The 16261-nt window shown below is 44.6% G+C and overlaps 1 protein-coding gene across 2 annotated transcripts in view; it reads left to right on the top strand.

The window, feature by feature from the left end:
* The window catches only part of LOC100123063 (receptor-type tyrosine-protein phosphatase kappa), an 86378-nt gene that overhangs the window by 68196 nt on the left and 1921 nt on the right, over positions 1-16261 (top strand). For both annotated transcript variants that reach the window (XM_016988376.3, XM_008211917.4), the window contains 10 exons: positions 9051-9138; positions 10122-10198; positions 10275-10409; positions 12948-13088; positions 13293-13453; positions 13553-13688; positions 14302-14551; positions 14829-14905; positions 15309-15548; positions 15663-16007. In XM_016988376.3, coding sequence (XP_016843865.1) covers positions 9051-9138; positions 10122-10198; positions 10275-10409; positions 12948-13088; positions 13293-13453; positions 13553-13688; positions 14302-14551; positions 14829-14905; positions 15309-15548; positions 15663-16007 — 1650 coding nt within the window. The remainder of the gene's footprint in view (positions 1-9050; positions 9139-10121; positions 10199-10274; positions 10410-12947; positions 13089-13292; positions 13454-13552; positions 13689-14301; positions 14552-14828; positions 14906-15308; positions 15549-15662; positions 16008-16261) is intronic.

Genomic DNA, 16261 nt, shown 5'->3' with positions numbered 1-16261 from the left:
AGAGAGAAAAGAATGTCAAATGCACTTTCCGCGCGAAGCTGAAACGGTCCCCAGGTGAATTTTCCGAATGAAAAAGAAAATGTCAAAGGCTTTGTGCTTATCGAACGCCCGCCGCAAAAGCGAGCTTTTGACTCTGTGTACTCTCCTTTCTTTCCCGCGCATTTGCCTTTGTTCCCTTTCAAGCGCTCGACGTTTCTCTCGATCGAGCTTCACACGCGTTTGAATAAGAAACTCAGCCGGCGCGTAATGGAAAACTAATTGCGAGTCGATCAAAGACCGCGAATGTTTCTCCCTTTGTTTACACACTCCGAGTCAATCGACGCGAGACGTGACCGATAAAATCGGGAAAAATTACAAGCTACTCTCCGCACGAAAAAGCAAAAAAAAAAATGAGTGACAGCCGCGAATACACGCGCGGCTGCATTTATTGCTGAGCATTTGGGTTTCGGGTTACATAGAGAGAGAGAGAGAGAGAGAGAGAGAGAGAGAGAGAGAGAGAGAGAGAGAGAGAGAGAGAGAGAGAGAGAGAGCAAACCGCGCGTTATCGCGTTCCCGGCCGCGCAGCATCGGAATCGCGCTCGACGTCCGGAAATGATGCGTGACGGCACACACTCGATTACGAGCTGAGCCGCTCAAAGTGGACGTGTGTGTATGTATACGTGTTCACGCACGTCCGTTGGCCAGCAATTATTCCAGCCTCTCCGAAAGCTCGAGTGTAAGGGCTAAACGGACGCGACCGGTGATCGTTTGTATCAGACGGTATTAGAACGTGAAAGGAAGCTTTGGGAAGCTTTTCGGCTGTTTTACTGACCGAAGCGTCGACGCTCGTTAGCTCGAGAGCGTTTACGTGGTAACCCTGGGAAACGAGCCTAATTCCAGTGGGAGCGAGCTGCGAGTCGTAAACGCCGAAGACGCGGAAACTGACCGCAGTGGTGAGAGAGAGAGAGAGAGAGAGAGAGCCGTTTGCTCGCTCTGACGATGTTTGACTTTGGGGATGACGCGAGGAATTACGAGCGACGAGTGGTGTCTTCTTTGAATGAATATTGCTGAGAAATCAGACTGTGGAGGTGAGAAAAATCCACGATGAACTCCTCCGCTCAATAAAACTTTCCATTCGCTCGTTTACCCGTCGAAGAGTTTCATTCACTCAGTTTACCTTCTTAGCATACACAGTCTCTCTCTTGGCACACACGTTTATCGAACCTCGAATATCGAATCGAGTCGTCGTGTGCGTGGGCAAACAGCCCGGACATGTCCCTCCCTCTCTCACTCATATTTGCTCAGTTGGATTATATGTGCCCCGAGTAGAGCTGGCCTACTTCGTCTTCCTTATGGATCTTTCTTTTTTCTCTCTTTCTTTCTCCCTCCATGGAGCCGAGTTCTTTTGCGCGAGGGGAGAGAAGCTTAATAGGCTTCGAGAGCGTGAAACGTGATTATTTTCCCTCCGAGTGTGATGTGTAGCCCGCGAATGTTTCCACGGATTAGCGGAAATTAAAAGTCGCTGCTCGTGATAATTTTCTCGAACGACAGTAGTCCAGCAACAATCTCAAGGTCGTAAATCAGCGCTGAAGCCAACGTCGAAACTGGCCAGGATAGCCAATATCTCCAGGCCATTCATTCAGGGATCGGTTTACTCGACGCCGCCGCCGTGGCGACAGTGACGTCGCTCGACGGATAGGCAGCCAGTAGAGACGAAGTAATCCCACGCGACACATACGCACACGTAGCGAGCGGCTGTAGAGATAAAAAGCGAGAGCGCTCGGGGAATCGATTTCTCGTTAAGGCGAAGCTGCGATTCCGGGCACAAATCTCGAAAATGCAATTCTTCGCACACACACACACACACACACACACATTACGCGCTCAGCGTCAGCCTCTTGTGGACGAACTGCTGGACTTTTATACATTGTATAATACAATATAACGTAAACGAGAAAATAATTGCCGAGGCTTTTAAAATCGAATCTTTCGACTGTGTACGTTTCATATCGTGAAGAAACGGAAGTTCTACGCGCCATTTAAATAATTTAGCGCAGCAGTGTCCTTCCAAAAGCTCACGTCCCATATCTACGATTGTTTACGAGCCCCGACGACGCCACGTAACTGGCGCCTGGAAAACCGAGAGAGAGAGAGAGAGAGAGAGAGAGAGAGAGAGAGAGAGAGAGAGAGAGAGAGAGAGAGAGATAGAGAGAGAGAGAGAGAGAGAGAGCTATACACAAGAGCGTCTTTTATTTCATCCGTGTGCGCGCAGGAGCTGCGGGAGAGGAAATAGCGCAAGCGAGAAATAATAGATTGCGCCGAGCTTTGCTATTCGTCGCGCGACTCGCTCGCAATTTTCTCTTGTTGTGTTTCGAGCTTTTATCGGGACATCCGATCTCTCGCCTGCCCCCCTTATACGCGGTTGCTTTATCAGAGCATGATACACACCACCTGATGTATTAGTTGAACGTGGACAATGCTTACTTGTGTTTTTCTCGCGCCTCTACCTACTGATAAATTATCTCCGCTGCAGTGAGAGAGAGAAAGAGAGAGAGAGAGAGAGAGAGAGAGAGAGAGAGAGAGAGAGAGAGAGAGAGAGATGCAGATCTGTATATATAGTCGTGCGAGGCGGCAAACTCCTGATATGGTTGCGAAGAAGCGCTTGCGAGCAAAAGTTCCGAGAAACAGCTCACGCGCGCGAGGGAATTTACGAGGCGCGACAGCAGCGCGCTATATAAGCACTCGGCATTTCCGCCACAATCCATTGAGCCAGCCGCGCGCCTCCTTCCTGGCTGTATACATATAGATAGATACCTGCCTCAGGCGCGATTCACACTGATGCGAATACACGAATGATGCAGTGTTTTGGGAGACTGACTGCGCTGCTGTTCTTTTAGGAGTGTTTTTTGGATTTTCGGAAGCTTAAATATTTCAGGGAAATTGCTGCCTTTTTGGATATTTTTGTTTGATCCTGCACTCTAAACCTAAAGTTGAAAATCTGAAAATGAAAAGAGAACCTACATTTTAAACTTTATGAATATTAAAAAGTGATTGATATCCTCAAGACGATAGCATTACAATTAAATGTAAATCTGTAGAATTGATTTTCATAAAGATTAAAATCCATCAATTAATTCTCTGTAAGGATACCATTTACTTTTAAATACCTAAAAAGTTTAAAATGTAGGTTTTAATCTTTTCACTTCCTGATTTTCAAGTTTAGGTTTAGAGTGTGGATGATTCGAAATAAAAATTTGGGAGCTGAAAGTATGCTACAATCGATGAAAAATATGAAATATCGCTATACTTTTTTAGCTGGTTTAATTAATTAATTGGACTTTCTTTTTTATCATTATGATCAGAGCTAAAAACGAGAGGTGATTTTCTTTAGATCTTTACATTGATTCGCTTAAAATACAGACCATATGAAACGTGCATCACGTTCATCCTTTCATCATCTCATTTCGATCGAAATCAGTCCCACAAACAAAACTCTGTGGACGCCGCTTAAAGTGTTTCTCTCAGCAACGTCGTAAACAGCCGGCGCGTCTTTCTCGATACTGCGCAGCGGAGGCGCATTAAAGATCCTCGCGAACTACTGTGGAAAAAAATATTCCTTTCCAATTTTACCCAGACCCTCTCTCCCTTCATTCGGAAACTCGTCAACTGCTCTTTCTCTTCTCGCCTTTTATTCACCCGGTATAAGTGCGCGCCCCCATCGACGGCACTTCTAATTGTCCAATTTACGATTTCACTGTCCATTAAACGCTGCAATAATATTTATCACCTACTCTCTCTCTCTCTCTCTCTCTCTCTCTCTCTCTCTCTCTCTCTCTCTTTCGTTTTATGAGCTTTCCTTTTTCATTCAAGCCTATTTACGCTTTATTCGAGCTATAGCCTGCGACTATCAAGAATCTCGCAGCTATGCTCATCGATAGTTTTGTAAGCGTGAAATATTAGTCGTTTTAATCGGCTGCGAAGAAACGACTCATTACGCGATTACAAAAGAGGGAATGTATAGGTAGACACGCAGGATTGAATAGATACAACCGTCGTAAAGGGCGGTATCGGTCGCATAAAGATTTTTATCAATTTAATCTTCTGTTCGCTCGCAAAGGGCCGCCGTAAAAGTAGATGCTTGTAAAGAATAATAAATTCCTACCCTATACGCTTTAATACGAGCCCAACTACCCCATATAAATCGATCTGTAATACCAACACTCGCATACAGCGTCGATCAGCAGACAAACAAACCGAAGAAATGCTACGTAAAATATCGAAGTATATAAAACGCGGAAAAATCAGCGGTTCGTTAAATCCACCTCGCGCATCCGAGGGAAAGCTTCATCCTTCACACGCCAACGCCAATCATTTCTCATCGCCCGAGATCCTCCACAGCGCGAGTACTGCCTTTTTCCCCTCAAGACTAGGCTCCCGCGGTGTGTTTCACGAGTATTATAAGGCGAAAGCTCGAGAGTCGTCGTTTTTTCTCTCTCTCATTCCGACTCTCGTCTATCTCGCTTGGCCGACCTTCTCGACCTTTTTCTCTCTCTCTCTCTCTCTCTCTCTCTCTCTCTCTCTCTCTCTCTCTCTCTCTCTCCCGTGACATTTACATACGCGCAGGGGCCTCGAGTTTTTCCGCCTGCTTCGCTTCGCCCGCATACTCAAGAGGGATGGAAATGAGGAGAGACTTGCGCGGAGGGGGGGGGGGATATGATATAGTTTCGCGCGTGAAAATGCGCTGGATTATGTGCAGTTTTCCGCGAATTCGGCGGCCTGTCGCGACCGATGCTCGACACTTTGGGTTTGCTCTGCTCTTTAATATGCAAAGTTGGTTGATGCTAGCGCGGGGTGTATTCATGAGGAATATTGATTGCTCCGAGCCGATATCAAACGAAGTAGCGAAAACTCATTTTGAGGATATATCCCCAAGCGTGTCCCAGTTTCTCCTGCGCGTCCGGTCAATATTGATGTATGAAAATTCGACGATAGTTATAAAGCTCCCTGATATATTTATACTTCGAGAGTAAACAGAGAAAGAGAGAGAGAGAGAGAGAGAGAGAGACAGCTTGAAAAATATTTTCTGATATAGATCGCTCTTTTAAATATACATTGAGAAAAAGGAATGGAAATCTCCCCCCTTGACTTTCACAGTCTGCAGATTTTACGCAGTAAAACCGTAGCAACCCACCTCCCCCTCGCGAACTTTTCCTTCCGAAACTGCCACCCTGGGAGTCGTTCCGAATTAGTAGGAGATGATGTCCTTTCCTCGCAGCAGCCCTTATTTACCATCGTCCCTTTTTACTACTGCCAGCTTTTCTCTTTTTCGGATCTTCGCAGAGATGAGAACTTTCATCAGATTTCAAACGTAGCGCGTAAAACATCGCGATAGTTTCCATCGCGTATAATAGCAGCGCGTACACTTCGTAACGAGCTACATAAAGAGAACGATTCATTTTATCGCACTGCAAAGGAACTGCAGGATATATACTCTCGGTTCATAAATTCTTCGATACTGGGGGGTAGTTCGACACTCTTCTAGTCGCTGTATGCTGCGACATCGTGTAGGGATAAGCCTGATTGAGTTTTTGTATTATGAAATTTCAAGCGCGAGCTTTCGCAGAATACATGTATAGATAGCCCCACACCTCCCTCTGACAATTCATCGGTCGTGATCAGCAATAGCCTCAGCCTCTGCACGTGCGTTCTCACGGACGAAAGATCACTCGGAGAGAGCTTTTTATTCTTCGGGACGAGACGGTCGTGCTTTGCCAAGTTTTAGAAACGAGATAGAGAAGATTTTATTTTAAGTTTTGTGTTCTTCCGCAGCATGCGAACGAATTTATTATATCGTTCTCTCGATAGTGTCGTCGGTGCAATTTTAAGTTAGCTCTGAATCGAATGTGCAATTACTGTTTGCGCGGCGCGAGTATGTACATGTGTATGGTGATGCGGTTCAAAACGGTAACTATTCAGAACATATAGATGAAATTCGAAAGTTGTTTAGCCGCCGAAGTTGAGAAGTTTATAAACGCGCACGACAGCTGGACAAATGCGGCACGAGACGAATCGATTTGTAGGTAACTAGCTTTCCGACAACGTGACGAATTAAGCTCCTTTTGTTCACAGGATCATAATTTTCGATGTATGGGAATAAAGAGATTCCTGCTTGACGTTGAATCACTTGGTTCCGAGAGTCTGAATCAAAATAAAGTGATCTTATCTGAAAAGAGTAAAAATTACAAAATTAAAAATTAAAACGTGAAAAATTCATATATCAAAATACAAATGAAATATAAATAAGCTGTTAGATGAGGACGATATCGTCGAAAGCTTATAATAAGACCAAGTGCTGCAGTAATCACTCAACAAAATCAAGTCTCAGCAAGCACTTTTCGTAGGAAAGCTCTCGCTCCTGTGGATCGCGCTTTTGGCCGGTTACGAAAAGTTAGATGAGCTTTTGGGTATCGTTCCGGTATCGACGTCAAGAAGCTCTTCGTACGTCATGATCCTCAGGTGATCAAGTTACTGCTAGATTACGATCTCAACCGATTTTCTACGTATCATACCTAAGACATTCGTGAATTAATCTGATAAAATATTAAAACAATAAAGACTCCCCACATGATATCTCCGTAACTTTAATTTTATTCTCATTTATTCCGTTATTCCCATCGTATCTCGTTGTGCGCTTCCGACGAAGTATACCTATCCCATATTTTAAATATGAAAACATCACAACTACAATATAAAAACGTCCGAAGCTACTCTCCATCGGGTCGTCAAAAGGAAACAAGAAGCGAGTACACGCGCGCACGTATACACACGCGAAAAAACACGGACAGCTAGACGAGCTGAGAATAGAGGAAAAGTTGATAAAGCGAGAAAGTCGTGCGCTGAAAGATAAATGAACGAAAGCATACAGAACTAGAGAAGAAGAAGCTACGGGAATTAAAAAAAGACGACTCGCGAGAAAGCAGATATTCTCACAGCTCGATTGGCTTTTGAATAATCGGGCATTACGTAGGTGGAGCGAATTTTAGACCCCCTCAAGAACGGCTGCCGCTGCTGGCGAAGGCAAAAATTTTATGGGCGTGATCTATCTGTTTATCTCGCGCGAGAGGGCTCAAGGTTATATTATATACTACGCTCGCGCGCGGCCATCTCTCCGAGTAGTAGCCGTCGCCGTCGACGTTTTATTACAATACGAGAGACTCGTGGCGCTTAACCCTTGAACGAAAACTTGATTTCAGAGATATTTTATCCGGCCCGTTTAACTTTACGACATCGGATTTAATTCAGAGGAAAAAGTTTATATACTCCACTCTGAGAGCTGAGGGCGATTTTTAAACGAGTATCAAAATACAGTTAAAGTAGCTGCGAAACTTTCGAGAGGCAATAATTATTAGCGCGAAAAAAGGGCTTTTCCCTGCGTGTAAAACAAAGGGACAAGCGCGGAGCGTCGAAACTTTTCCCAAACACGGGGATCAATTAGAAAGTAAATTCTCGCGCCATAACACTCTGCGCGCGACACCGGCACTTAAAGCTCGGCTAAATACACGACGTACGCGGCAGCTCTCTGCAACATTTTAATTAAAAAAGAAACTTGGCTTTTCCCAATTAAAGTTAAACACGCGCCGGCAGAGTTAATATATATTACACGAGACACGAGAGGGAAAATTACGAAGTCTGTGAAATATACGCGCTCGAGCTTTAAAGCGGGCGAATATCCGCGCGCGAAGGCCTAATGGTCGCGTGCGCGTACCGCATCGTTATACTCTTCGAGGCTTTTTCTTCTCTCTCTCTGCTCTTCGATATTTACATCTGTTTGTATTTTGAGAGAAATAAATACACGGCTGCAATGTTAACGGATGCTTTTATAAGCAATTTGGCCGTGTGCGAGATTTGGCAGAGGTTCGGGTATTGCGTTGGCGTATGTTTGGTATTCGGTTGCAGTATCGTATATATTCTAATTCATTGTTTTCGTGATTTTTGAAAACGACTGTACATTTGATCGTTGAAAATAATGTCACTGGCAGTGAGGCCAAGAAGAAGTAGGTAATTTTCATCGAGTTTTATTCGAAAATTTACTTTTGTTTATAAAAAGAAATGAGCTTGAATTATTGCTTTGAATATTTTTTATCGATTTTTTATAGTTAATAAATATTCTTTACATGTAAAAAGGAGGCAAACCTCCATGTATATTATGGAGGTTTGCCTCCTTTTTGAACCTGCAATAAGCTCTTGCAATCACTGACGGAAATGCTCTTTTGAACCAAAATGAAATAATCTTGAAATATGCTGTCAAAAAGAAAAATCGTTTTGGAAACACGATATTCCTCATCATTTAAATTGATTCTATTTACTTTAACTAGAATTATTTTGCTTCAAACTTTTTACATAAAAATGGATATTTCTATAGAGTACAGAAAGCTAATGGAAAAAATAAATATCCCATAGGATATAGAAATTAGAAAGAAAATCCTTCCGGCAGAAATTTTGATTCAAAAGGACCATTTCTCTCAGTGTATGACATACCACTTATCCCCGATACGCATATATTACATACGATGCGCCTTGAAATGGATATGCTCTTTTCTTTTCTTCATAACACAAATCCGTGTAGCTCGTAGAATTTTTCTCTCGAATTCCACCGCGCGTATCATATGCGCGCGCACACCTACCTCCTATACATGTATTCTGACGTTTCTGTATGCGGTCGTTCCCTGGTCAAAAGAGGAAAACGTGCGGACGACAACACGCGAAGGAGCTCGTTCAATATTGCGCGATATTTTATTTTACGGCCTCGAGAATCGTTCCCTTTTAATACGAGGAATATAATATCAAGGCCTTATGCTCATCTCTGTGTGTACTGCGTCGTTGTCGTCTAAATTCATTGCAATTTTCCGGAAAAATATTTGCCTTATATTACATTGCGAGAATTCCAAACTCGCGAAATTGCACAAAATGGACGGATATGATGAAACAGAGCAGTGAACGCATATAGTAAAAATTTTCTCGAAAAACAATATACCAAATTCACGTCTCTCTCTTCTTTCGATCTGTTACAGACGGCGACGAAAGTCGAGACGCACTCGTGCAGGCACGCCACGAAGCCGGCGAACAGGGAGAAGAATCAGAACCAAAAATGTATTCCATGTAAGTACACGCGCTCTTTCATTGCATTACACCCTATGAGCTGCAATCGTGTATTCTCGGAACACGGCTCTTCTGAAAATTCACGCGAGCGAGCTTTTCAAAATAACGGCTCGAGCAATCAAACGTCGTCGTCGCTCCGTCGTGAAAGAGAGAGATTACGCTTTGCCAAGAGCGAGAGAAAGAAAGAGAGTAAATGCTTCGGCGTACGATAATGGCAGAGCTTACAACGTGCGCGAAAGCTCTCTCCGCGGAGCAGCGCGTAGTCTTTGACTCTGGGGAACTTTCGAAGAAAACTGCAAGTGAAAAGGCGCCGCCGGCAAATAAGACACTTGCCTTCGGGCGATGAAAAGACGAGCGCGTGTGTGTTCTCACGTAAAAGTACATATCCCTACACGTCGGAGATAAACTCGCCGGAGTGGATGACTTTTCGCGTACAGGGTAGTAATAGGAGCGACGCGCGCGTTTTAATGCGTTGTAAAGCGCGCGCGGCTGAATTTTTCATCGGCCTAAGATACTGTCTTCGCACAAACTGCTGTACTCTCAAAAAATCAATATCCAGTCCTCTGTATGAGCTACGCTTGAAATATGCAAAAGCAGTTACCTGCCGCGCGGCGAATTCGAAATGCAGAGAACGGCTGCTTTGTGCGCGGAGAAGCTTAGGTTATCGTTTCTTCTTGGCCCGGTGGCCCGAACAATGCTTTATAACGCACAAAGGCCAGAGCTACTCCTACTCTCTTTTTCGAGTCAGCTTCTATTTGACTTTACCTTCTCTCTTGGGCTTGTTAATGTTTTCTGCGAGTTTACAGTCGGGAGCTTTCGACGACGATTATTGCTTGGATTTTGAGTCGACGCGAGGCTATTGTGGAATTGTTTAATATAATTAATCAGCACAGACGAGACGTTTTCGAAACACGTCGCCTGAGGTGCCAAAGAAAAGCGGTCGAGCTTCGGGATAATTAATACGCGATTTCTGTTATCTGCAGACGATTACAACAGAGTCGTTTTAGAGACTATAGACGGCCGAGCTGACTCGGACTACATCAACGCGTCGTACGTCGATGTGAGTATACCTATTATATACTTCATCGTTTCTGATAGGATAACAGATCAAACTAACACGTATCTTCAATTTCCAGAGCATACTCAAGCCCAACGCCTACATCGTAACTCAGGGACCCATGGAGAACACCGTAGTGGAATTCTGGCGGATGGTCTGGCAGGAGAGGGCCGCCTGCATAGTCATGCTCACGAAAACTTTCGATTTTATAAAGGTGAACTTTTACCACTACGCAATAGCTGTAGACGAAAATACAAGTTTCTCCTCTCGCAAACCGATACACCCTTGTACAGAAGCAAGTGTGTGTGCGTGTGTTTGAAAGTTGTATAATTTCGTTTTGATTGAGCGAAGGCTCTGTTCGGCAAACACGTGTCCTCTTCGCTCTCGGCGCGGCTGACACTGTCGCTAAGTGAGTTACGGAAAACTTGTTCCAAACTAGTTACTTAGGCTGAGTCTCGCGCGCATCTCCCGCCGCCGCACCATGTCTCCGGCGCGCCGCGGCTTTATGGACTCGTATATACTTTCTCTCTTGGCCCGAAACTTTCCTCCTCTTCTTCTTCTGCCCTTGCTTTTATTTTTATATACATATCATGAAAACGTCATCTTATACCGGCGCGAGGATTCCGAAAACCGACGGGGATTACTCAATTTCGTCGCATGTGAGGAAACTTTTGATCTCTCGCGATGAATATAGATGCGCGTATTACGTGCCCTTTAGGCTCTACGTGTAATGCTGCAATTTTGTTTAAATGAAAAATAAATGGCGGCTCGTCACGGCGAGTTTTGAAGTAGTACGAGATTCGGTCAGACGTGCATTTTTTCGTTCTTTTTATATCCCGTTTAAATATAAGCCCTCCGCGTAAAAGTTCGAAAAACTATATTGATATAATCCTTTGAATATAGAAATATATTCCATCCGCTTTTTCACGGACTATAAAATACAGTAATAGCCAAGAGGCGTGAAGCCGTGTGACGAAATTTAACATGATATTCGCCGAGAATCGAATCAAAAGCGCTAAAGGCTCACTCACCTTTTTTCCGCAAAAATTGCCAAATTCAATATAACCAGCTCCCCATCGCAAAGAAGAAAAGTCAAATATACGACGCGGAACTCGATTATCGACTCGTTGTTTATCTTAAAAATCGCGTCCGCGAGTTCGCGGTACAGCCGGCGAAACTTTCGAATCGCTTCTGCATCGGGGGAAAAAAACTCGCGCTCGCGGCGAAAAGGTTCAAAGAGGGAGTAATAAAAAAAAGTGAAAAAGGAAGCAGTAAGAAATCCCGGAAGTTCGACCGAACGTACTTTCCCCGGGACGAAATTGCTCGGCTATCCAAGAGCGAACTCTCGGAGAATCTCGGATAAATTTAATTTTTTCCACCCAATCGCGTTCCAATCAAACGTCTCGCGAGACACGGGTGTGTGTGAAGGAGGAAAGACGATACGTCGGGTGAAACTGACGTTTTCTCGATTGTCGTTCATATAATGCGGGTAAACGTCGGCGGAACTGACAATTTCAGCGATTTTTGGGTTATTTGGAAGCGTTATGAATAAATTAGTTCGAGTTTCGTTTGATAGAGAGGATGGAAGCGAGATCCGTGGGAAAAATTTAAACGCCACTTCATAAAACGATCGCTCGCGAGAAAATCGACTCGAAAGTTTTTAATTCATTTATACTCGCGGAAGGAGATCGCCGAAGGGTATGAATGTAATAATCAAGTAGGTCACCAAAAGCGAAAGAGAGATTAGCAGGGCTTTAAAAGTCTCCCTTGCGACTATCGGAAAGGGGTGGCGGGATTTTTCAAGTTTCATCCTCTCGTAAACTATCTTTTCAACTCTCGATAAGTAGATTGCGTTTTAAAGGACTGCGCAGAGAGCCAGCTCGAGAGCTGCATCAAAAGCTTTCACAGCTTCATCCCGCTACAGGATTCGAATTCTCGCGAAAACCGAGCGGCATTATCCGCAAAGACTCTTGTCGGCAAGTTTCTTCATCAACTCGCGGCGAAATTCAAAGCAGCGGCTAATCAGAACGCGGGTGGTGTGTGTGTGTGTGTTTTATTGCTGCAGTAGGTAGCCGCTGTTACTCGCACGCAGTCAAAATTGCCGACGAAATTGCGCGCGAAGCTGATCCCCAGCTTGTCCCAAGTTTATCCGCAGACCCTCAACCGCACGCGCCGAAAACTCCACACGTGCACGCGCGCGCTTGACTTCGACCTCTTGATGCTCTGCTCCGTTCTGTGTGGATTTATACACGCGCGCGGCTACAAGCGCTTCAAGGCAGTTGAATTCATGGTCGGCAGAAGCCCTCCCTCGATTCGAAATATTTCCTTTGAATACGTATATCGGCTCGAATTCCCGCCTATGTGGGTATATCGAGCTTTAAACTGCGTGTGCAGCGTACATTGCGAGATCGTTTATTTTATACTTCGTGTAAAAGCCAGTGGAATACTAAGCAGCGAAAAATTGCTCCTCGCATTATTTTTTACGTTAAAAATCAGCCTCCACTTTCCGCATCGCGAGCTTTCCTGCCCTCCGCGAAGCTTTTACGAGGGGCTCGTGCTCACAGGTGGCCGTTGCGCGCGCGAAAATTAATTATTCACCCGGGTGTCGTACATACCCGCGCGGTATATATTCGCGAAGTATGTACGCGTTAGGGGAAAGAGCTTTCGGACATCTCTGCCGTGTGATTTGTATATTTATCGCTCGTTGCAGGGTGTGTACTGATTTGAGAGAAAAATGTATTCAATTTTACAGGTGATGTGCATGCAGTACTGGCCCGCCAGTAAGGATAAGGACGAGGACTACGGCGGCATCGGCGTCTCCGTGCTTGCAGAGGAGGAGCTTGCGAACTTTCACATACGGACGATAAAGCTGTACAAAAAGGACGAGAAGGACGTAAGTTTGGCCATACTTATCTTAATAAACCGCGATATCAACAAAATTATAACGTCAACTTCGCGCCCCGTTTTTTCCGCGGCCATTAATCTGCGTGTACGTGACTAAACGCTGCAGTATATAGTCAATTAGTCGAATTACACTGCAGAACTGACACTCACACATGTATATAGAGTAACACGTCGAACGTTGTTCGCTTTGCAGGAAGTCACGGAAGAGAGGACGATACTTCAGTTTCATTACACAGAGTGGCACTCGCACACGTGCCCTTTTGGCAACGCTGTGCTGGAATTCCGAAGGCGCGTCAGGGCCGTCGTCGGATCGACCTTAAAGAGCGAAGCCGGGCCTATGGTTGTGCATTGCAAGTGAGTGTTTGTGTAAAATGAGAAGTGTGTGGAGGGGTGAATTTTATTTATTTATTTTTTTTAACGATAAACGTTCTGTTTTGTTTTCGGAATAAATAGCGACGGTGGCGGACGATCTGGTGTTTACTTGGCGATCGATGCGAATATGGAGCTTGCGGAGGAGGAAGACGCGTTTGACGTGTTTGGATATCTGAAGAAACTTCGACAGAGTCGGAAGGGTCTCATAGAGAATCTGGTAAGTTGACTGCTAATGTGATTGTCAACTAAAAATGAATTGTATGTGATTATGCGAATGTGTTGTAAAATTTAGTACGCGACCATATTATATGCATAGAATAGATATAAGCCCCCATAAATTTTCAACTAGAATTTTATTCACCTGATGTATGGTTGGTCTAATTAAGATTTATCACACACGAACGATAATACTCAAAATGGGGTTGACGACATAATTTAAATAATAATTAGCTATAGTATTTTCATATAATATTCATGTATTTTGAGCACATGATTATAATCTTAATATGTTTTCAAATTTCGTATAATGAACATTTTTAATTATACATTGTCATTAGGATCATACTAAAATTTTGGCGTAGGATCATGCATCGTTGCTGCTTGCAAAGGCTAGCTCATTTCAAAATTCAATCTTCATTTTTAAAGTCCATTAATTTATTTTAATTTTAAATGACTGTTCGTGCTAGTCTTTGTTGGGCAAGACGATATTATAATCATACGTATGAATCATAAATAAAGTCAGTTTTGGTTAGTTAGTCAGGAAACTCGAAACTTTGCACTAATCATGATCAGAAATAAATTTTCTAAACCGATACAATCGCCGTCCACAGGAACAGTACAAATTCGTGTATGACACGCTGGAGGAATTCGTGATATGCGGCGCCTCGTGGTTCCCTGTATCAGAGCTGTCGGTCCGGCTGAAGCAGAAGAGCCAGAAGAACCCGATAACGAAGATGAACGAGTACCAGCGCGAGTATCAGCAGATCTGCAAGCAGACGCCGCGTTTCACGATAGGCGACTGCGCCGGCGGACACAGGGCCGACAATCGCGAGAAGAATAGGGACGTCCTCGTCGTACCACGTGAGTTTCCTTCCTACTACCCTCGATTATCTGTCGAACTTTTTCCCCGATCGCGCAGGGAGAAACTTGTTCGACCTATTTCTCCGTATGATTAACGTTTGCCGACGCTTTTTTCATTGACTTTGTTGCTGCAGAGGGGAGAAGCAAAGTTTTTGTTGCGCAATTTGAGCTGATTTGCTCGGACGATCGATTCTCTTTGATGCGTAAATGCTCGTTAAACAGGATCTTGTTAAGCTTTCTTTCTTCGAGTAAATTAATGCTTGTGTACCATTTTCAGCTGACAACTTCCGGCCTTACTTAACGAGTTTTCAAGGAAACACATTCACGGACTACATAAATGCAGTGTTCGTCGATGTAAGTTATTTCAACGTTTTGTAATAGTTGTAGCTTTATTCTTTTTTTTTTTTTAATAAAAAACGCGGTCGATAATTTTATCCACGTACGCGGATGCGAGAGTGAAAAGAAAAAAATACTAGTTGAATAAGTCGTACGTGACACGAATAGGTGCAGGCCACTTGACGGATGTATACGACTGTCCCATATTCGACGCACTTAGTCCACTTATCTCCGTAACGGCGAAGAGACAATTCAGTTGGCATTATGCTTCTACTTTATGCAGCAACTTTTATTCACGCTCTTGTCGTAACGTCATTTTGAAAGAAAATCCCAACTTTTTCACTGACGTCTTAATTGTCCTCTTCTAAAAATTCCGGGGTTCATAAAGACGAGTAATATTCATCTGTGACGCTTCGCACAGGGCTACACAAAGCCGCGCGAGTACATCGTGACGGAATGGCCGGTGACACGAAGCCTCGGTGAGTTCTGGTCGCTGGTCTACGACTACGAGTGCGCTGCTGTGGTGGTGCTGTGCGTTCCACCGGCTGGATCCACCAACTACCCGAGCTTCTGGCCGGAGGGTCGACATTCCAAGAAGTACGGACCAGTCTTCACGATAGACCACATCAGCCACAATCACTACACCAACATCAAAACTTGGGTTAGTTCTGGCTTCTCTTGATATAGTAATATAGGATACGATGGCTCTAGCAAAATCGAGTTCGATAGAAACGCGTACAGCAACGTCCCTAATAGCGAAAAATCTGATCAACAGGTGTTCCGAATAAACAAGAAGATCGTCTCGCTGACCGAGTTGATGGCCGGTGTGAAAGCACCCCCGAAGACGGTCCAACTGTTCCAGCTGACATGTTGGCCGATGGGTCAGGCGGTGCCGACGTCGACCAACAGCCTCGTCGAGCTGATGAACATGGTGGAGCGGTGGCGTCAGCGCACGGACTACGGGCCCGTAGCCGTCGTCTCGCCGGACGGACGCAGTCGGTGCGGAGTCTACTGCGCAGCCAATGCCTGCATCGAACAGGTCATCCAGCATGGCGAGGTCGACATCTTCCAAGCCGTCAAGACTGTGCGACGACATCGACCCCAGCTCGTCGAGAATATGGTAGGTGCTTCATCAAAATATTCTACACGTTTCATTTGCGTGCATGTATACTCGCTGACGCGTCACTGTATGGGGGGGGGGGTGTTTATTCAGCTAAACGCGTTTGATGAAATGCGGAATACATTATGGCCCTCCGTGCGCGAGTGAGCGCTAAGACGAAATTTACATTTAATTGCTTTATGCATCATTCACAAGCTGACGCCCGGCGCTTGTTTATCAATTTGAAGCGAGAGCTGTATCGCAGCGTGTTTATG

The sequence above is a fragment of the Nasonia vitripennis genome, chromosome 4, assembly GCF_009193385.2.
Source record: "Nasonia vitripennis strain AsymCx chromosome 4, Nvit_psr_1.1, whole genome shotgun sequence".
NCBI lineage: Eukaryota > Metazoa > Arthropoda > Insecta > Hymenoptera > Pteromalidae > Nasonia > Nasonia vitripennis.
This window is presented reverse-complemented; position numbering and strand designations above follow the sequence as displayed.